The 21,899-nt window shown below is 37.3% G+C and overlaps 1 protein-coding gene across 2 annotated transcripts in view; it reads left to right on the top strand.

Moving 5' to 3' along the window:
* Positions 1-21,899, top strand: part of PLOD2 (procollagen-lysine,2-oxoglutarate 5-dioxygenase 2) — a 121,174-nt gene that overhangs the window by 39,537 nt on the left and 59,738 nt on the right. For both annotated transcript variants that reach the window (NM_001101149.1, XM_005201798.5), the window contains 2 exon segments: positions 13,900-13,991; positions 17,358-17,494. In NM_001101149.1, the coding sequence (NP_001094619.1) occupies positions 13,900-13,991; positions 17,358-17,494 (229 nt within the window).

The raw sequence follows: 21,899 nt of genomic DNA on the forward strand, positions 1-21,899 counted from the left end.
TTTTTTTCAATTGTAGGTGAATTAGCAGGAATGTATTATCTCAGTCCCTGCTGTTTCGTTCTGGTAATTAACTTTATTATTGATACCCTTTGATTATGAGTCTAGGAGACATTTTTAGTGCCTACGCAAAACATGGAATAAAGAGCAGTAGATCAGATTGTATCAAATGCAATAATCTGTTTGAACAAACTACACAACCTTGGAGAAGGCAATGGCATCCCACTCCAGTACTCTTGCCTGGAAAATCCCATGGATGGAGGAGCCTGGTAGGCTGCTGTCCATGGGGTCACTAAGAGTCAGACAAGACTGAGCAACTTCACTTTCACTATTCACTTTCATGCATTGGAGAAGGAAATGGCAACCCACTCCAGTGTTCTTGCCTGGAAAATCCCAGGGATGGGGAGCCTGGTGGGCTGCCATCTATGGGGCCACACAGAGTTGGACATGACTGAAGCGACTTAGCAGCAGCACACAACCTTGAGACCAGATTTCTGGCAGGCAGTTCATAGTCTCTGCTGAAGCATTTGGCCAGCAGATGGGTTACACCATCGCACTCAAAGGAGGTTCTCATTACCAGTGTCTTTCTTTTTTGGAGTTTGCTGTAACCTTTAAACCATTGGAATTCAACAGATTGGAGCTGCTGTGTCTGTGAAGAGGGCCGATCCTTTTCCTTTGACATTAAAATTACATTCAAGGTATACATTTCCTAACTTTTGAAGAGATCAATTGTGTTCTCCAAGTCATAAATTCTGGAATATGATTTTGTGTTAATTTTATAAATACTTGTAAAGATAGGAAACATTGCCTTTTCCAAGACAGTCCGTTCATTCTGGGTGCTTTTTTAGAAACAAACTTTTAAATTTCTATTGGAGTGTAGCCTATTAACAGTGTTGTGATAGTTTCAGCTGAAACAGCAAAGGAACTCAGCCATACATATACATATAACCATTCTTCCACAAACTCCTCTCCCATCCAGGCTACTACAAACATTCTGGGTACTTTTAACTGTACTTCATATTTAATATGACCTGAATATTTGTGTCCACTCAAAATTTGCATGTTGAAATCCTAATCTACAAACGTGGGACCTTTGGAAGATGCTTAAGTCATGAGGGTAGAGTCACAATGACTTCGATTAGGGTTTTTATAAAATAGGTTCTGAAGATACCCCAGCCCCTTTCATCATGTTAAAATTATGAAGACACTTATAGTATGAGATATTTGATCCTATTTGTAAGAAAGATATTCATTTGGCTTATATAATACAGTTCTCATGGATGAAAGTGTTTCATCAAATAGGCATGTGTACTAGTCGATGGGTATGTAACTACAATGGCCTGAACATTTGTGTCCCCCTCAAATTCATATGTTGAAATTCTCACCTCCACTATCCAAGGATGATAGTATTAGCAGGTGAGGACTTCGGGAAAGACTTGGGTCATGAGGGTAGAGCCGTCATGAATGGGATTAGTGTTCTTATAAAAGAGACTCCATAGGGACTTCCCTGGTGGTCCAGTGGCTGAGACTCCATGCTCCCAATGCAGAGGGCTCAGGTTCAATCTTTGGTGAGGGAACTCGATCCCACATGCTGCCACTAAGAGTTTGCGTGCCATAACTAAGACCTGGGTGAAGCCAAATAAGTAAATATTTAATAAGAGAGAGAGAGACCCCAGAGGGTCCCTAGGCCCCTCCTCATGTGAGGACATGGAGAAAAGGCTCTGGCTATGAACTGAGACTAGAGGTACTTCTGAGGAGTGGAGATTGTCTTAGTGCACTTTGACCTTCTGGTGACCAGGGCCTCTGGAAGTCTTAATCTGATCCTGTTTCACTCAATATATGGTGTTGATCTTCTGATTCCAGAAGAGTTTATCCTAACTTAATGTTCTCGGGGACCATTTGTCATCCAGTCTGTTGCACATAACTAGCAGTACTTACCCTCTGTAGTCCCACTACCCATACCGCTAGGGTGACCAACTCAGCCTGGACTTTTCAAGTGTTAAAACAGAAAGCCCTGTGTTCTGGGAACCTTTTTAGCCCTGAACAGACTGGGATGGTTGGTTATCCTACATGCTATCCTTCCCCCACTACCCCTCCAGCTCATCTCATTTGCCTTATGTCTGTGTGTTGTCCAGAGTAGGGCTTCATATGTGGCTCAATGGTAAAGAATCTGCCTGCCAAGGCATGAGATGTAGGAGATGCGGGTTCAATCCCTGGGTCGGGGAGATCCCCTAGAGTAGGAAGTGACAACCTGCTCTAGTATTCTTGCCTGGAATATTCCATGGAGAGAGGAGCCTGGCAGTCTGCAGTCCATGGGGCTGAAAAGAGTTGGTCATGACTTAGTGACTGAGAACATTGTCCAGAGTGGGCTGTGGAACTTAGGCATCCATCTAAATACTAACGTGTGAAGATGTTCCCTATGTAGCATTAATGCTTGAAAGTTATTTGTTTCTTCAAGCCTTTCCTCTCTCCCCTTTTTCCTACAGAAATACTAAGGACTCCTCTGATGTCTCTTTGACATATCCTTTTTAGTTTTTTTTCCTCATTGAAATTGTGGTGTGAATTGCTTTTGAGGAATTTTGGTCTCTTGAGTTTCTTTCAACAATTCCACAAAGTAAAATGTGTTTCCTTGCCACCTGGACTCCATGACTTCAGTTTGTCATAGTGTTTAAGTGACTCAGTGCTTAAAAAAAAGCAACAAAATTGTGTAACGAGACCTAGAAAAGCCACTTTTTTTAGTAATTAAGAATCATCAATTCCAGTCCTAGGCTGATTACCACCAGTTGCAGGTTCTTGGACAAGTCTGATTTTCTCTTCAGGTCTTGGTTTCCTTCCCTATAAAAAAAGTGGATTTTGCTAGAGTAAACTCTGGGATGACAGTTTATGTTAAAATGAAATGATTCTCATATGTATACCTATGTTGATGTTTGACAGAAAACAACAAAATTCTGTAAAACAATTATCCTTCACTTAAAAAAAAATGAAATGATTCTCAACCAGTAGAGAAGCAGGGTGTGATTGTCTTATCTATTAAATATTTCCTTTATGGAGTCTATTTGGAGTCTTTTCTGTATCTCTCTAGCCTGGCCTCTGAACCCAGAATCTAATAGTCAGGTATCAGATATATAATCAGTTAGGCCCATAGTGCCTCTTTCAGATGAAGACTTGCTGCCTGTAGCTAGAAGCATAATGGGTAAACTCTCCCCAAGACAGTTCCCAGGCTCCCCAGTTCAGTAGGAGGACTCAGATGATTCAGCATATCATCATATTGATAGCTATGACTGTTTACATTGAAAGAATACCAAGCAAAGTCAGCAAAGGGAAAAGGCACGTAGGCAAAGTCCAGGGAAACCAGACACAGCTTCCAAGAGTCTTTTCTCAGGGGAGTCACCAGCAACTAGTGACCACACATGTGAAAAGTTATTTATCGGAATCGCTTGTTAGAGACTTAGTTAGAGACTTGTTAGAGACTTAGGTTTTTATTCAGGGCTGGTCACAGGCAACTTCTGTATCACAATTCCCAACTCCTAGAAGGAAAGCTGGTGTTCAGCATAGATACCTTGTTTGTACAATTCAGATACAATGAGCTGTTCTTATCTGGGAATGATGAAAATCATCTACAAAGTCAGCCTTCCAGATGCGAGTTGGGGATCAACACAGCAAAGTAAGATTGAAGTCTTAGGCTTGCTGTGTTATCTGTTCTGTACATGTAATAAAACAAATTTTGCTTCCAGTCTCTTGACCTCTCACCACCAAGTGAGGCACATGAAACCCTGGAAAGAAATGGACTGTGAGAAATAACTGAAATTCTACTTTCTGCTATGCTGGTAACTTGGGTGACTTTGGCTAAGTTAAACTATTTAACCTTAGTTTTTTCATCTGTGAATTGGATATGATAATACAAACTACACAGGGATTCTGCCAGGAACAAATTATTTTGTACATCCAAACAATCTGCTTGCAGTGTGGTAGACCCAGGTTCAATCCCTGGGTCGGGAAGATCCCCCTGGAGAAGGAAATGGCAAACCACTCCAGTATTCTTGCCTAAAGAGTTCCATGGACAGAGGAGCCTGGCAGGCTATACTCCATAGGGTTGAAAACAGTCAGACATGACTGAAGGGACTTAACATGCACACATGCACAGATAAAATATAACATCCATTGTTCCTGAATCTGTTCATTCAACAAAATATTTATTAAGAATCGACTGCATGCTAAACAGTATGATAGGCCCTGGAGGTATCGGGCTGAGCAAAAAACATCCTGCCTTTTTGGAATTTACAGTCTAGTTGGGGAAAGAGACTCTAATCTCAAATAATAACTGTACAAATTAATATAAAATTATAGTTTGTCATAAAGTGCTCCAAAAGAGAGGTAGAGAATGCAGTGGGAATGTATAATGGGCATTGACCTGCTTGAGTAGGTCAGAGAAGATTCCCCTGAGAAAATGGCATATATATATATATATATATATATATATATATATATATATATATAAGAATCTCAATGAGTTGAATAGGCAGTGGCTACTTCAAGAGATCAGAGGAGACATTAGGTAAAGGCTTTGCATCCACAATTATCTTCAGTGTGGGAGGGAGCAGGCCATTGTTGGAGAACAGAAAAAAGGCCTGCAGTTGGAGGAGAGAGAGCAAAATGGAGAATAAGATCAGAGAGGATAGAGATAGTCAAGAACTTTGAGGTAATGGAGCTTGGTCACCATTCTAAGAGCAATGGAAAGTAATTTAAGGATGTTTAGCAATGGGGTGACGTGGTTAGATATCTAAGAGTTTTGAAAAGGTAAGTCTGCCTTGTAGAGATATGATTGGAGTGGGTGTAGTGGGGTTTAGGAGGGTGTTGTGGAAAAGGACTAGTCATAACTTGAGTAAACTTGCTTGGAGACGGAGAGAAATGAAAAGACTTGAGAAGGTGTATGTACAGTTTCTATATTACTTTAATAAACAACTTCCACTTGAACTGTTTTTACATAGATTTTTTTCCCCATTACAGTTGCTATCCACCCCCAGCCCTTATCAGTAAGGGATACATTCTAAGAACCCTAGTGGATGCCTGAAACTGGATAGTCCCAAACCCTATATGTACTGTTTTTTCCTATACATATTACATATCTATGATGAAGTTTAATTTATAGATTAGGCACAGTAAGAGATTACCAACAATAATTAATAATAGAATAGTTATAACAATATAATAAAGGTTATGTGAATGTGATCTTTCAAAATATTTATAAACTTAATGCCTTTTCCATATTAATAAGGACTTATCATGCATTGTGGCTGTGTCTTTTACAGTTTGAAGTGAGAAAGTTAATCTAGCATGCATTTCTTTTTCTTTCTTCAAAATTTCACAGATATAGGATTTGTTCTTAGTGTAGACCTTAGAAACCTCAGCTTTTTTTTTTCCCTTATTAAGTCAGAACTTTCACCTTTTCATTTAAAGTAAGCACTTTATGGCTGTCTTTGGTGTATTTGAATTGCCAGCATTACTAGTCTTGTGCTTTGACTTATGGCCAAGTCACCCTTATGGCCCCAAAGTACAAGTCAAGTAAGGGTGACTTGAAGACAAGCACTGTGGTGCTGTGACAGTGCATCTGATAGCTGAGACAATTACTAAGTGACTAACTGATGAGTACACTGGACAGGGGAATGATTCAGGTCATGGTGGGAGAGAGCAGGATGGCAGGAGATTTTACCACGGTACTGTGAAGTGAAATATTTTCTGCCATATTGATGAGCAAGAAATGTCACAGCTATCAGCAATTCCAGCCCTCCAAATGTGAATGAGAGCTCCCAAAAGGGAACACAATGCCTGTGATCCTGCAGATGCTGTCACCCCCCATGGTAATTGATGAGAAGCTGGAGGGAGGTGATGCAAGAAGCTGCCATCCATCATATCTGCCACCCCTTAAGGTGAACAAGGAATCAAGGACATAAACAATCAAGAAACAAGATTTGGCCCTAGATCGCTGAGGTGCATAGGAAAGGAATGAATTCAGTGAGCCGAGAGGATTGCCTCTTTCATACACAGAGAAATGCTAGATACCTTAGCTCAATATCTGGTTTTCCTTATCTAACAATAATATTTGATGTTCAGACTGTCTATCTCTTTTGCTGAAAACTTGTATATAGCCTGATTCCCCACCCTGCCTCCTTGGAGCATACTCTCAGGGCTACAGTCTCCCAGGCCTGGAGTCCTTAACATTCCCACCAAATTCTCTGCTTTCAGGTTGTAACTGATTTTTTAGTCAATTCTACTCAGAATGGTGTACAGTTTAACAACTTATGAATTATTTATTTTGAGAATTTTCCATTTAATATTTTCAAACCATGATTGACCCATGGGTGACAGAAACCATGGATAAAGGGACAGTGCTATACCAGTATGATGAAATCTTGAAAGTTGAAAGACATTTGTAGGGATGTGGATGGACCTAGAGACTGTCATACATAGTGAAATAAGTCAGAAAGAGGAAAACAAATATTGTATATGTGGAATCTAGAAAAATGGTATAGATGAACTTATTTGCTAAATAGAAGTAGAGACCCAGACATGGCAAACAAACCTATGGACAAGAAGGGGGAAAGAGAGGGGTGGGATGAATTGAGAGATTGGGATTGACATATATACACGATTATATATAAAAATAGGTAACTGATGATAATCTAGTGGAGGTGAAGGAATTCTAGCTGAGCTATTTCAAATCCTAAAAGATGATGCTGTGAAAGTGCTACACTCAATATGCCAACAAATTTGAAAAACTCAGCAGTGTCCACAGGACTGGAAAAGGTCAGTTTCATTCCAGTCACAATGAAGGGCAATGCCAAAGAATGCTCAAACTGCTGCACAATTGCACTCGTTTCATGTGCTAGCAAGGTAATGCTCAAAATCCTTCAAGCTAGGCTTCAACAGCACGTGAACTGAGAACTTCCAGATGTACAATCTGGATTTAGAAAAGGCAGAGGAACCAGCGGCCAAATTGCCAACATCTGTTGAATCATAGAAAATGCAAAAGAATTCCAGAAAACATCTACTTCTGCTTAACTGACTATGCTAAAGCCTTTGAATATGTGGATCACAACAAACTGTGGAAAATTCTTAAAGAGATGAGAACACCAGACCACCTTACCTGAGGTCAAGAAGCAATAGTTAGAACCAGACATTGAACAATGGACTGGTTCAAAATTGGAAAAGAAGTATGTCAAGGCCGTATATTGTCAAGCTGTTTGTTTAACTTATATGCAGAGTACATCATGCAAAATGCTAGGCTGGATAAAGCACAACCTGGAATCAAGATTGCAGGGAGAAATATCAATAACCTCAGATATACAGATGATATCACCCTTATGGCAGAAACTAAGAGGAACTAAATTGCTTCTTGATGAAGGTGCAAAAATAGAGTGAAAAAGCTGGCTTAAAACTCAACATTCCAAAAGCTAAGATCATGGCATCCAGTCCCATCACTTCATAGCAAATAGATGGGGAAACAATGGAAGTAGTGACAGTTTTCTCGGGCTCCAAAATCACTGCAGACGGTAACTGCAGCCTTGAAAGTAAAAGACACTCACTGCCTGAAGGAAAAGTTATAACCAACCTAGACAGCATATTAAAAAGCAGAAACATTACTTTGCTGGCCTATGTCCATATAGTCAAAGCAATGGTTTTTCCACTAGTCATATATGGATGTGAGAGTTGGACCATAAAGAAGGCTGTGTGCTGAAAAATTGAAGCTTTTGAACTGTGGTATTGGAGAAGACTTTTGAGAGTTCCTTGGACAGCAAGGAGCTCAAACCAGTTAATCCTAAAGGAAATGAACCCTGAATATTCATTTGAAGGACTGCTGCTGAAGCTGAAGCTCCAATATTTTAGCCAGCTGTTATGAAGAGCTGACTCATTAGAAAAGACCCTGACACAGGAAAAGATTGAAGGCAGGAGGAGAAGGGGACAACAGAGGACAAGATGGTTGAATGGCATCATTGACTGAATGATGATGGACAAGAGTTTGAGCAAACTCCGGGAGATGATGAAGAAAAGGGAAGCCTGGTGTGCTACAGTCCATGGGGCTCAAAGAATCTGCTAGGCCTGAGCCACTGAACAACAACAACAAATGAGAATCTACTCTATAGTTCAGGGAACTCTACTCAGTGCTCTGTGGTGACTTAAAAAAGAGAGGATGTATCTATGCATATATCCGATTCACTTTGCTGTACTTTAGAAAGTAACACAACATTGTAAGTAACTGTACTTCAATAAAAATTAATTAATAATAAAAAAGACAGTTCTTGAATAAATAACTGATAGAGATGGAGATTGAGTTATATAACTTGCTGAGATTTGCATTTCAACTACAACCTCCCTTACATATTTATCTTTTGAGGAGAAAAAGTAAGATACTGTCTAACACATATGTAGTATCATCCACTTTGTATATATTAACTCATTAACCATCTCAGCAAGCCTATCAGGTACTATTATTACATATATATTATAAGTGAGAAACATGAGACACAGAGTTTAAGTAATTGACCAATTTCAAACAAGTAATAAGTAGTAGGTCTGAGACTGGAATCCATATAGTTTGTTGTCAGATCCATATGGCCAGCCACAGTGGCAAACTATAATGTTTAGGCCAAATCTGGCCCATAACTGTTTCTATGCAGCCAACCAGAAAACCTAGAAAAAAATTTTTTTTAATTTTAGAAATGTTTTAAAGAAGAAAGAAAAAAAAAAGAGAATCGTGACAGATTGAATATAGACTACAAAGCCTAAAATATTTACTATTTGAACTTTTACAGTGAAAGTTTGCTGGCTCTTATGGTAACCATTCCTAGAAAATGTGTTCCTTGAATAGAAAGTTGAGCACCACTGAGTTTTATAGATGAAAGATACTTCTTTCATAAAATGAGTTATAGCAGAGTAAGGGCAATGTACTCACAGCTCCTTCTTGGGTAGAATTTTTTTTTTTTTAATTTTTGCAAATTTAAAATTAAGACTGAGTGTAGAGAAAGTTTCTTGGAAGGATAGGAAATTTATCCCTCTGAGTAAGATCAAAGGTAGCTGGGCTGGTGCTGAGTTACTGAATGTGCTGCCTGTCATTAAGACAATGAATTTCAGCTGGATTTATGGGCTGATCGAAGAATCATTTGGAGACAGGACATATTAGCCAAAAACTTCCTATTTTAAAGCTATGATTTGTTTTTGGAAAGAAAATTTAGATCAGCACTAAAAATTGATAAATTCTGTTACTAAGTCAACATCTAGAGAAAAAACATGACTCTAACAATGCATTTTTCTCTGAGAGTTGTAAATTCATTAAGAGAGAACATAGTGTGGTTTTTGTTTGTTTGTTTTTGCCTTTCTAAATAAATTGCCTTGATTTTTGGAGAGGTTGTGTTATTCATCTAAATTTTTCTAGAGAGCTAACTATTAAGCCACTAAAATATTTATTAAACCTTACTATAGTGCTAGGCATTTTGGTGGACTTTGTACATATGATTATAGAAGGATTTTTTTTTTTTTTTGGCTCTGATGTGATTTTCATTTGATAAATGGTTCTCATCAATCACACTCTATTGATGCATTACATGTTTCTTGCTCATGGTAACTGCATTACTCCACTTTCTGACAGAGTCAGACCGTGGCTCTAGAGGTTATATTTGGCCAGAGTTGGGCTTATCTTTATCACATTCTTAGACTGGTTTTGTTAGTGGCTGATGGGTGCCCATTTTTCAAGCTCATTTTCTCAACATCTCACTTGATCCTTTTGGTTGTTGTGGGTGGATTGGGTAAGGTACTAATTATAAGTTGTTTAAATTATAATATTCTTTGTTTAGAAAATTTCTTCTGTCTATTCCATTTTTCCTTTTCAGACTGTTAAAACAAGTTTTATATTGAATATTTTTCAGATTGGAATATTATGGATTATGCTTTTTAATTGTAGGAATTTCCAAACATATGTAAATGATTCAGTTTTAACCATTATCATATGTGGGCAATCTTGTTTAATTTTTTATCTTCCTCCTCCATTGCCTCCTATTTACCCCGAAGAATTTTAAAACAGATCACAAACACCATATCCTTTCATTGGGTAATACTTGAGTATTTGTCTCTAAATTATAAAGTGAAAAGTGAAGTCGCTCAGTCCTGTCCGACTCTGTTCGAACCCATAGTCGGCCTCCCACCAGGCTCCCCATCCCTGGGATTCTCCAGGCAAGAACACTGGAGTGGGTTGCCATTTCCTTCTCCAATGCATGAAAGTGAAAAGTGAAAGTGAAGTTGCTTAGTCGTGTCCGACTCTTAGCAACTTCATGGACTGCAGCCTACCAGGCTCCTCCGTCCATGGGATTTTCCAGGCAAGAGTACTAAATTATAAGGACCCTTTAAAAAATATCAGCACCATTATTAGCATGCTAAAAATGAGTAATATTTTCTTAATATTAACAAATATAAGTTAGTGTTCAAATTGCCCTAATTTTCTCACAGATACCTTATTGGCAGTCGATTTTTCACATCAGGACCCTAATAAAGGCAGTGATGTATGTTTGGTTGCATTGTCTCTTAATTCTGGTGGGATATAGTATGCTAGTTTCCCTCTCCTCTTTTTCTCTTTTGACATTGATTTTGGAGATCAGTTGATCTTCTGTCCTAATACTTCTGGTAAACTTGTGGTATGAATTTTACTGGAATCTGAATTATGTGTTAAATGTATGTTAAAGTTTTTAACAAGAATATGTCATAAGACGGTGGGCAAGTTGAACTGTTGAACTACTGGCTGGCAAGAACTTGTGAGTGGTACATGTCAGCCCTTTTTTCTTTTACTTCCTAGTTGAGTAAGATTTATTTTCCTCACAGTTATGATACTAATAGCAGGTAAGAAGAAACAAACATTTGTATGTAATGTTATTGAATAGACCTTTCTTTGATGAAATTACTTATTACTTGGTTTTACTTTTTTATAATTAGCAGTAATAGTGAAACAACAGGAGTCCTTATTTGGCATAGGATTGCCAGACACAGTCAGGCTGCATATTTTTAGTTTTGCCTTCTGAGTCATTAGATTAGGTAATATTTCTGTCTGTCTGAGGGTCTGGCCAACATTACTTTCCTATTGAGGATGGTGAAATCCTTGCTGTTAATTTTGTGCTGAAAATTTAAGTATAAAAATCCATCTAGGCAAAATCTGTAAACCTATAGCTAATACTCTGATTTTTGTGAAAAAGCTAGTAAAGAAAGCTGTCTTTAAATATAGTCATTTTATGACAGTGAAAAGTACTTAAAAAGTATTTCCTTTACTCTTATGAAATAGAATCTAGTATTCTTTTATTCAAAATTTATTGTGAATGATAATATGTCAAGTTTTCTTAATTGATTAAGCCCTGTTTGAAACTTTACAAATGAAATTTTGTTTTTTAAAAAAGAATAATTTATTGAAAAAGTGCTTTTAATTTATTAGAAAAGTGCTGACAGCTTTATTGAAAATGACTTTTATTTTTGCTTGAATATCTGTTTCTCATAATGGTGGAAGTTATGTGAGAAATACACATTTCTAGAAAAATATATAAAAATGTTAATATTTATCTTCATGGTAATGTTTTCCTTTTTGTTGATTGACTTGCTTGAATTGATTTCTTTATGTGTGTTACACTTACTTATATTTTATTTTCAAAATTTGATGATTACCTTGGATCTTATGAAATAAGATTTTTAATAGATTGTTAGCTGGAATTAAGATTGCCGGGAGAAATATCAATAACCTCAGATATGCAGATGACACCACCCTTATGGCAGAAAGTGAAGAGGAACTCAAAAGCCTCTTGATGAAAGTGGAGAGTGAAAAAGTTGGCTTAAACTCAACATTCAGAAAACGAAGATCATGGCATCTGGTCCCATCACTTCATGGGAAATAGATAGTGAAACAGTGGAAACAGTGTCAGACTTTATTTACTGGGGCTCGAAAATCACTGCAGATGGTAACTGCAGCCATGAAATTAAAAGATGCTTATTCCTTGGAAGAAAAGTTATGACCAACCTAGATAGCATAGCATATTGAAAAGCAGAGACATTACTTTGCCAACAAAGGTCCGTCTAGTCAAGGCTATGGTTTTTCCAGTGGTCATGTATGGATGTGAGAGTTGGACTGTGAAGAAAGCTGAGCGCCGAAGAACTGATGCTTTTGAACTGTGGTGTTGGAGAAGACTCTTGAGAGTCCCTTGGACTGCAAGGAGATCCAACCAGTCCATTCTAAATGAGATCAGCCCTGGGATTTCTTTGGAAGGAATGATACTAAAGCTGAAACTCCAGTACTTGGGCCACCTCGTGCGAAGAATTGACTCATTGGAAAAGACTCTGATGCTGGGAGGGATTGGGGGCAGGAGGAGAAGGGGACGACAGAGGAGCAGATGGCTGGATGGCATCACTGACTCGATGGATGTGAGTCTGAGTGAACTCTGGGAGTTGGTGATGGACAGGGAGGCCTGGCATGCTGTGATCCATGGGGTCGAAAAGAGTCGGACACGACTGAGCGACTGAACTGTACTGAACTAAACTGATAATACATTAATGCTATGTATTTCATTTTCAATCGTTGTTTATTGTTTAGGAGATACTTAACTCTGTATATTTTTTCTTATTGATAACAGTAATTGAGAGTCAAATGACATAACTCAGTGCTTGCTGCTGCTGCTAAGTTGTTTCAGTCCTGTCTGACTCTGTGTGACCCCATAGATGGCAGCCTACCAGGCTCCCCCATCCCTGGGATTCTCCAGGCAAGAACACTGGAGTGGGTTGCCATTTCCTTTTCCAATTCATGAAAGTGAAAAGTGAAAGTGAAGTCTCTCAGTCATTTCAGACTCTTAGTGACCCCATGGTCTGCAGCCTACCAGGCTTCTCCATCCATGGGATTTTCCAGGCAAGAGTACTAGAGTAGGGTGCCATTGCCTTCTCCGAACTCAGTGCTTAGAATGTCAAAAAGACATTTTGCTTTCTTAGTCCACTGGTCCTCTCATACCCTAAGGTTTAAAAAAGAAAATGCTCTAGCACCTTTGGCGTTTTCTGATGTGTTTGTTTCTTTTTTGCGTTTGCCCAACATGTCTTTTTCTGATAAGCATTTTTCCTTAATAGCTTCTATAGGTAATTTGAGATGACTCCTTAAATCTGTTTTCTTCTATTAAGAAGAGATGTTTTGTTAGATTGAAAATAATAATCCATTATAAAATGATGACTCAAAGCTGTGTATTTACTAGGGCAGTGTTGATTTTGGTTCTTTTTATTCTTTAATGAAAAAATAAAACATTGAAGGTGATATAAATGTGGATTTTATAGACTTCACATTTACAAACATTCTTTGATAGGAAAAATACTAAGATTCTAAGTATTTTTTCCCAATTTGTCATAATTTATTTGAAAAAGTTAGGATTAATCTCATGATTGGATCTTTTTGTTTTGTATGTGTGCTTTGAGGAATGCAATGTCCTTCTGAACCTAACTGATGTTTGTAATTCATCAGCAATGATTTATAGGTGACAATGAAGCTGGTTGATTAGATAATATGTAGGAGAGTTGGTCTTTACAGATAAAACCTTGTGCCATTTTGGAAGTGTTTCTCTTAGTGCTGAAATCGTCCGTTGAGGGCATGCTTTATCTTAAATATTAACGTACTTTCTTACCATTAAAATAATTCATTATTTGACAGTCTCTCATTTGGTAGTAATATAGCCAATTTTAATTGCCTAGTTTTTCAACAGCTCTTTGTTTACTCTCATGTAGACTGACAAACCAAAACATTCCCATGGGTTTAATGAGGTCTCTAATCACTATAGTGATCTCTGTAAAGTGTGAGTAGTTAGCCGCTTGGTAAACTGTCTTATGTTATTCCCTCTGTCTTTGCAGATAAATTATTAGTCATAACTGTAGCAACAAAAGAAAGTGATGGATTCCATCGATTTATGCAATCAGCCAAATACTTCAATTATACTGTGAAGGTATGGTATATCTTTTAATTCATGGAGATTTTAGACTGTGTGCCTGAAGTATGTTTTTCATAGTGAAAACAATAACAATAGCAACATGATCTATAATCCACAGAAGGGAGATGAAATTTGATTACATAATTGCTGTTAGTTTACACTTACTAGATTGTTTTAAAGATAGGTTTCAGCCTTGTTAATACTCTGCCACTCAGACGATAATTTCCTAGTATTCGCTAATGCTTTGTAAAAACATGTTTTATATAACAACAGAAGGATATTTAGAAGGATATATATACACATATATATATATATTGGAGAAGGCAATGGCAACCCACTCCAGTACTCTTGCCTGGAAAATCCCGTGGACAGAGGAGCCTGGTAGGCTGCAGTCCATGGGTCGCTAAGAGTCAGATATGACTGAGCGACTTCACTTTCACTTTTCACTTTCATGCATTGGAGAAGGAAATGGCAACCCACTCCAGTGTTCTTGCCTGGAGAATCCCAGGGACGGGGGAGCCTGGTGGGCTGCCGTCTACGGGGTTGCACAGAGTCGGACACGACTGAAGTGACTTAGCGTATATATATATTTGTTTTAAGAAGTCTTGTATGGGTATAACATAATTAAGATTTTATAGTAATTTTTTTCAATTTGAAGATTTTTTTTTTTTTTTGTAGTGGGTTTATCTACCTTGGTATATTTCTTCATTTAGGAGAACTGGAAACATTACTGTGAAGCAGATACTTTTTCTGTTCCATTATTGGGAGGTACTTTTCTTGTTTTTTGTTTGTTTTAGGGGAATTTAGTAACATTATAAAAGGGCTTTATAACATCTCTAGGAGAATATCTTATTGATAAATGGTCAGAAGAAATGGGAAATTTGGTAGGACTAGTAAACTGAGCTAGGAAAGACCTGCTTTGTTTTTTTAAAGTTATTTATTTTTTAATAGAAATGAGGCTCTATCAGCTAAGTCTTTTCCACATATAGAGGAGAAGAGAGAGATATCCCAAGGTAGGAAAACAAACAAATGAATTTAATACATTTACACAACAAAACAATAAAACTTAAAAAAGCAAGGAGAGAGAGATTGCTTTTTGCTTAGGAAAAAAGTGAGCTGTTCTAGTATATAATGCACAAAAAAGATAATATTTGCTACATAACTGCTAGAAGACTAGGTACACATGTTAATGTAAAACAACTGTTAAAAGAAGCTGACTTTGCTAAAGAAACAGATCTAGGTGTTTAATATAGGATAAAGGAGAAATACGTTAGAGAAGTTTGTTAGGATACAGAGGAAATACTGTAGTATTTCCTACATGGAAATGGAGAAAAATTATGGTAAAATAATTCTGAAATCCAATGAAGGACATCGTAAGGGTTCAGAATGGGGAGAGTGTGGAATATTTCTTATGTGTGAGACACCGTTAGGACCTTTATACATGGCATGCTGTTGATTCATTATATAAACCATGTAAGGTAGATATTACTTCACTTATGAGTGAGGAAACTTGCCCCAGGGCATGTAACTTTAAGGGGTCAAATCTTGGACCCCAGCACCCTTTCTCTAACTCTGGAGGTTTTGATCCTCCTGTTGCCTTTCCATTATATGATTCTGAAGATGGACCCTAGACCACCAACATCAGCATCAGCTGGGAAATAGGAATGAGGTTTCTTAGGTTTCTCCTCACCTTCTGAATCAGACTGGGAGTTGGGCCCAGCAATCTGTTTTAAGAAACCCTCTATGTGATTCTGATGCATACTAAAGTCTGTCACACTGATGGAGTGGAAAGAAAATAAGACTAGAGCTTAATCAACACAGCACTACACAGAGTAGGTGCTCAGATATTTAGGCCCAGTATTACTGTAGTATTGGAGAAGTCTAAAGGGGTTGTGGAACAGAAGTATAACAAATGTTAGGGCCAGAGGAAGCCACTTTTTAGGTCAAGAACTAATGTTCTAATAGACTAGCCCCAATATGAATCCAAATTTCCATACCAGTGTTTCTTTCTCCCTTCAATATAAGTAGTGAGGAAGTGCTAACTAGGGATCTGAGGCTGGGAGTCCCACAAGCTCTACCAGCCAGGCTTGTATTTGGCTCAATGATAAGTAAATTTAGAATTAATATTTATTTTCTAAACTACTTTTATATTTTTCTTTTGTAATCTTAATTTAATTCCCTCTGAATTCACAGATCTTTTAGTACAGTGGCCCCCAACCCCCAGGCCACAGACTGGTACCAGTCTATGGCCTGTTAGGAACCTGGCTGCATAGCAGGAGGTGAGCGCGGGAAGCTTCATCTATATTTTCAGCCACTCATCGCTCACGTTACTACCTGAGCACCACCTCTTGTCATCAGCAGCAGCATTAGATTCTTGTAGGAGAGCATGAACTGTGAATATGTGAGATACCTTGGTTGCATGCTCTTATGAGAATTTAAAACCTGATGATCTGAGGTGGAGCTATGACAGTGATGCTAGTGAGGGGAGCGGCTGTAAATACAGATTATATATCTTATTCTATATCACAATATAAAAACCATCCCCAACCCCGGTCCATGGGAAAATTGTTTTCGATGAAACTGGTCTTAGGTGCCAAAATGGTTGGGGACCACTGTGTTAGCAGATCCTTGTTTCAGGAGCTTCAGACTTTGTTTTGATGAAACTAAGGTCCAAGGTGTGTCTGTGGCAGAGGGGCTCATAGATTTGTTTCCTGCTTCTTCACAGCCTGGTGCATCCGCAGGCACACAATTCAGGAGGCAACTGCTGAGGCTGGGCAAACAGAACCCAGGATGACTGTAGGCTTAGCTCTGAGTAATTGTGCTTAGGTGATTTCTTGCACTGATAAATAATTAAACTTTTGAGGGAAACATAAGCTTAAGATTCTTAAGGTAGGGAAGATGGCATTTGACCTGATGCCCTCTGTGTTTCTTGGGATGACCGATTTGGTTTCAGCAGGGAAACAGATCAAGGGCCCCATCCAGGATTCACTGAGCTTCCAGGGCTCCCCCTTGTTCATCAGACAGATTTCCTGCCAGATTGAAAAGTAATCTGGAAAGTTTCTTCATTTTCTTTCCAGTCTGAATAAAGAGAAATAAGATGTGAGAAATACTTTCTGTGGCTTCCCTCACCAATCCCCAACTTCCTTGGATTAGTGTCTTCTTTTGAAATGTTAAAATTGAGAATGACATTTTATGGGGTGGATAACATTAAAGAATTATGACCTGATCTAGGCATCAAGTTTTTTTCTGTCTAGCATCATGAGTGTAGCATTTAAAGAGTGATGCTATGTTATATTGTACAAGCTGTTGGTGACTTCCAGTGTTTATAACACTTCATAACCTGAGTTTTGCCCGGGGATAAAATGTTGATTTGATTTATAGGTCCTTGGTCAAGGAGAAGAGTGGAGAGGTGGTGATGGAATTAATACAATCGGAGGGGGCCAAAAAGTGAGATTGATGAAAGAAATCATGGAACATTATGCCAATCAGGAGGATCTGGTTGTCTTGTTTACTGAATGGTAAGAGAAACAACCCGTGGCTTTTTTTTTTTTTTGTCAATTGGTGCCATCCTTTTGGAAGACACTTTTTTTGTTGTTTTTAATTTAAAATTAAAAAAAAAAAATGTTTGGCTGTGCTAGGTCTTAGTTGCAGCGCACAGATTCTTCATTGCAATGCATGGGCTTCTCTTTATTTGCAGTTCATGGGCTTACTTGCCCCGGGGCATGTGGGATCTTAGTCCTCTGATGAAGGATCTAATCCATGTCCCCTGTATTGGACAGTGGATTCTTAACCATCAGACTGTCAGTGAAGTCCCGAACATGTGGCTTTCTAAGTCTGTACTAAATTATTTTAAAAGAGTTGAAATTCACACTTGCAGAATATATATTGAATTATTTTATTCACAATGAATCATTGTTTTAAAAAGTAGATATTATTCATAATTATAAAACCATGGTCTGACATATTTAATTAACATGATCAAATTTGATGAGTTATCATAAATACCAATGGGAAGACAGGGTATAGGCTAAAATTTTTGTGAAAGTCATGTCTTAACCCTGATTTGAGATAGAATAAAGATCATATTGAACCTTTATATTGAGAGAGTAACTCAGTGGGTTCTGGTTGTCCAGGAGGAAATATATCACATAAGGTATAAGTGAAAAATTAAAAAAAAAATGTTTAATAAGAAAGAAAAATCTTTCTAATATGTAAATATCTTTTCTTGTACTAAATGTGAAGTGTCTGCTGTGTTTCCTTATCTTCTTCTTAGGTATTTAATAATGTCAGTTTGTCATGAAGCAGTATTGGTAGACACCTTTTTTTCTACCATTTTCCCTACATTCTTTTTTATTTTTTGGTTATCATTTTAAATCTCCTTGCATTTTCCTCTTTAAGTTAGGGAAGTTTCTATATCTTTCCCTCAATTTGAAAGTCCAAAACCACAAATTATTACAGATGAAAGTAAGAACAGTGCTTTTTATATAAATTTTAAATAAAGGCAGAAATTTTGAATTGAAAATAGACATACTGGAGTTTTGATGCCATCAACACTTACAAATTTTGAAAGGTTCATATATGTGCATCTTTAGAATTTCCCTATTGTCTCCCAGGAAAAAATAAAGTTCTGCTTATAGTTACTTATTCTTGCAACATGAGATTGATGGTTAGCTTGTGTACCAAGAAGTTTTCTACAAAATCTATTATATATATAATCTATTTTATATATAATCGATTATATATATAATCATATATATATATATATATATATATAACCCTTAGGAAAATGGAGCAGGATGTTCATACTAACTGTATTAAACATTGAGTATGTTTGGTTTAAAATTACCAGCCATTTTGGTCAGCTTGAATTTGCCACATGTACGTTTTGATTTGGACTTGAAGGCAAATTCTGCTTGTAAAAGTTACCACATATGAGCCAGTAGTGGTTTTGGGTTCCCAAACCTCTTTCTGCATTTTAGGAAGAACTCCTTTTCCTCACCCTTTGCTGCTTTATCAGACTACCCCTCCCATTTAAGATTTAAGCTTGGAAGAAACTGGTTTAGTAAGGGGCCAATTGGGTTCTGATAAGACAAGGGACACTGTGAGATATCTGAAGACTGCTTGAGGTTGCTTTTATTTATTTAGTTGATACTTTAAGACCCAGTATGACCAAAAGATAACAATAGCCTTTTAATGAAAGATCCAGTGTGTGTCAGGCACTATGTTTGGGATATATCAGTGAACTGAGGATAAAATTTCTTGACAACTGCCTCTGTGAAAAGAGCCAGCTAACTGAAATCATGCATGCCCATCTCCCCAAGTTCTAGTCAAAGAAGCAGCAGTAACATTTTCTCTTTCATGACTCACCATATCTGTCTTCCTGGAGAAACCTAGGGATGATGAGACAGTAACCAAGATAAGAAGGATGGACAATTGATACCACTTTAGAGCTCTTTTCTTTTATTTATTTTTTCCTTAAAAGACAGTACCCTTTAAAAAATATTGTGGGCAAGTGATCAGTACAGTTGAAATTGTGGGTAATCCAAGATCAGGGAGAAATGAATTTGACTCTAAATTATTTGAAAAAGGAAAACCATTTTACAATAGAATTGTTAATCTCCTAATTAACCTTACCTCCAGTTAAGGCTATAGTTCAGAATATACTCATTTTAGTAAATCAAACCAATTACTACTTGTTATGTGAGTTTTTAAGGACAATTTAACTGTACTAATTAGTTTTATGGAAGTATAGGTCACTACTATATAAAAAAATACCAAGATTTATGTAGTTAATAGTTTAAATAGTCTTTAAGAAAATAGCTTTGTTGAGATATGATTTATATACCTTGACATATGCTCACTTTAAGTGAAAATTTCAATATTTTTTTTTAAATTTACAGAGTTGTGGAATTATTGTCACTGCTTGATTCTGGAACATTTGCCATATCTCAAAATGGTCCCTAGTGTTCATTGTGACAGGCTTTTGTGAATTAATTTGAAAGCAATCTTATAACATCACTTCCATGCGAATATGTATTCTAAACTGACTTTTGGATGAACATTTAAAATTAGAGACAGTGTTCATAAATATACTAAGTTAAGATTTACCATATTTAATTTAGATGTAAATAAATATTTAACAAGGGTTTGGGTTATTCTTAAAACAAAATGAACACTGAAGCTCTTCATATGAGAAAGTACCACAAACTTTTTTTTCAAGTTACTTCACCCTGCAGTGTGTGTGTGTGTGTGTTTTATTGCAATTAAGACGCTTTGTGAAATTGGCAATCTCCCCTTGATTTGAACGACTATCAGTATATATAATGGATTTGATGACTTTAACAGACTGGACAAAGTATGATGAGCTCTTTTGAAGTAGGCTCATAGAGATTTTAGGGAAAAATATTGTAACATGCAACTACCATTCTAGTTTTTAAAAAATTCAGTCTACCTTACTCCTACCATTATTTAGCAAGAGCTTATAAACTGCAAAGTCAATTCCTTTATCTTACCTCAAAGTCATAAAGTTAACTATCTTTAAGCAAATACTTCAATGAACCAAGGAGTTGCTATATACCAAAATCGTGGGGTAGATATTTTCAGAGAGGAAATAATCATTTTGGTGAGTCCAATAACCGCCACCAAATATGCCTTTTAAATATTTCATATATTGGGATTCTTTCTGTAAAAATCACATCTGATTAATGACATTTACATTCAGTGCCACCACAAAATATAAAATTCAGCCCACATCACAATCTGATTAAGAAATGGTTTGTTGATGTTTGTTGGAATAAGAGAAAACAACACTTCAAAACATTGATTTTTTTTTACTTTTAGTCAGCTTATGAGGCACTCACTTAATTGCTTATTGAGCTTTTCACCTTTCCAGTTTGCTTCAAATGCGGAACGACTATAGAATGGTCTATGTTGAGTTCTTCAGCAACTTCCTGTGTAGTTTAAGAGGATCAGCTTCAGTGATTCTCTCAATTGGTCGTTGTCATCTTCCAACGGCCTGACACTGAACTCCTTGTCTTCGAAGCTCTCATCTCCTTTGCAAAACTTCTTGAACCACCACTGCACTATACATTCAGTAGTGGTTCCTGGGCCAAATGCATTGTTTATGTTGTGAGTTGTCTTCATGCTTTTTGACCCATTTTAAACTCAAATAAGAAAATTACTTGAATTTGCTTTTCATCTCACATCATTTCCCTAGTCTAAAGTAAATATAAAATAAAAAGCAAGTAATAAGTCTTTTGCAAAAAAACTAAAGCTAGAAATGTGCATTCAAATGATGTATAATATAACCACATTTATTTAGAATGACCAACCTAGATAGCATATTAAAAAGCAGAGACATTACTTTGAGAACAAAGGTCCGTCTATTCAAGGCTATGGTTTTTCCTGTGGTCATGTATGGATGTGAAAGTTGGACTGTGAAGAAAGCTGAGTGCTGAAGAATTGATGCTTTTGAACTGTGGTGTTGGAGAAGACTCTTGAGAGTCCCTTGGACTGCAAGGAGATCCAACCAGTCCATTCTGAAGGAGATCAGCCCTGGGATTTCTTTGGAAGGAATGATGCTAAAGCTGAAACTCCAGTCCTTTGGCCACCTCATGTGAAGAGTTGACTCATTGGAAAAGACTCTGATGCTGGGAGGGATTGGGGTCAGGAGGAGAAGGGGACGACAGAGGATGAGATGGCTGGATGGCATCACTGACTCAATGGACGTGAGTCTGAGTGAACTCCGGGAGTTGGTGATGGACAGGGAGGCCTGGCGTGCTGCGATTTATGGGGTCACAAAGAGTCAGATATGACTGAGCGACTGAAATGAACTGAACTGAAGAGTGAATTGAATTAAAAGATGGAGAAGCATTTTTCAAGAGGCAGAAGTATTATGGATGCTTTAAAATTATTTGTGAAGAT

Source organism: Bos taurus, chromosome 1 (genome assembly GCF_002263795.3).
Source record: "Bos taurus isolate L1 Dominette 01449 registration number 42190680 breed Hereford chromosome 1, ARS-UCD2.0, whole genome shotgun sequence".
Taxonomy (NCBI): domain Eukaryota; kingdom Metazoa; phylum Chordata; class Mammalia; order Artiodactyla; family Bovidae; genus Bos; species Bos taurus.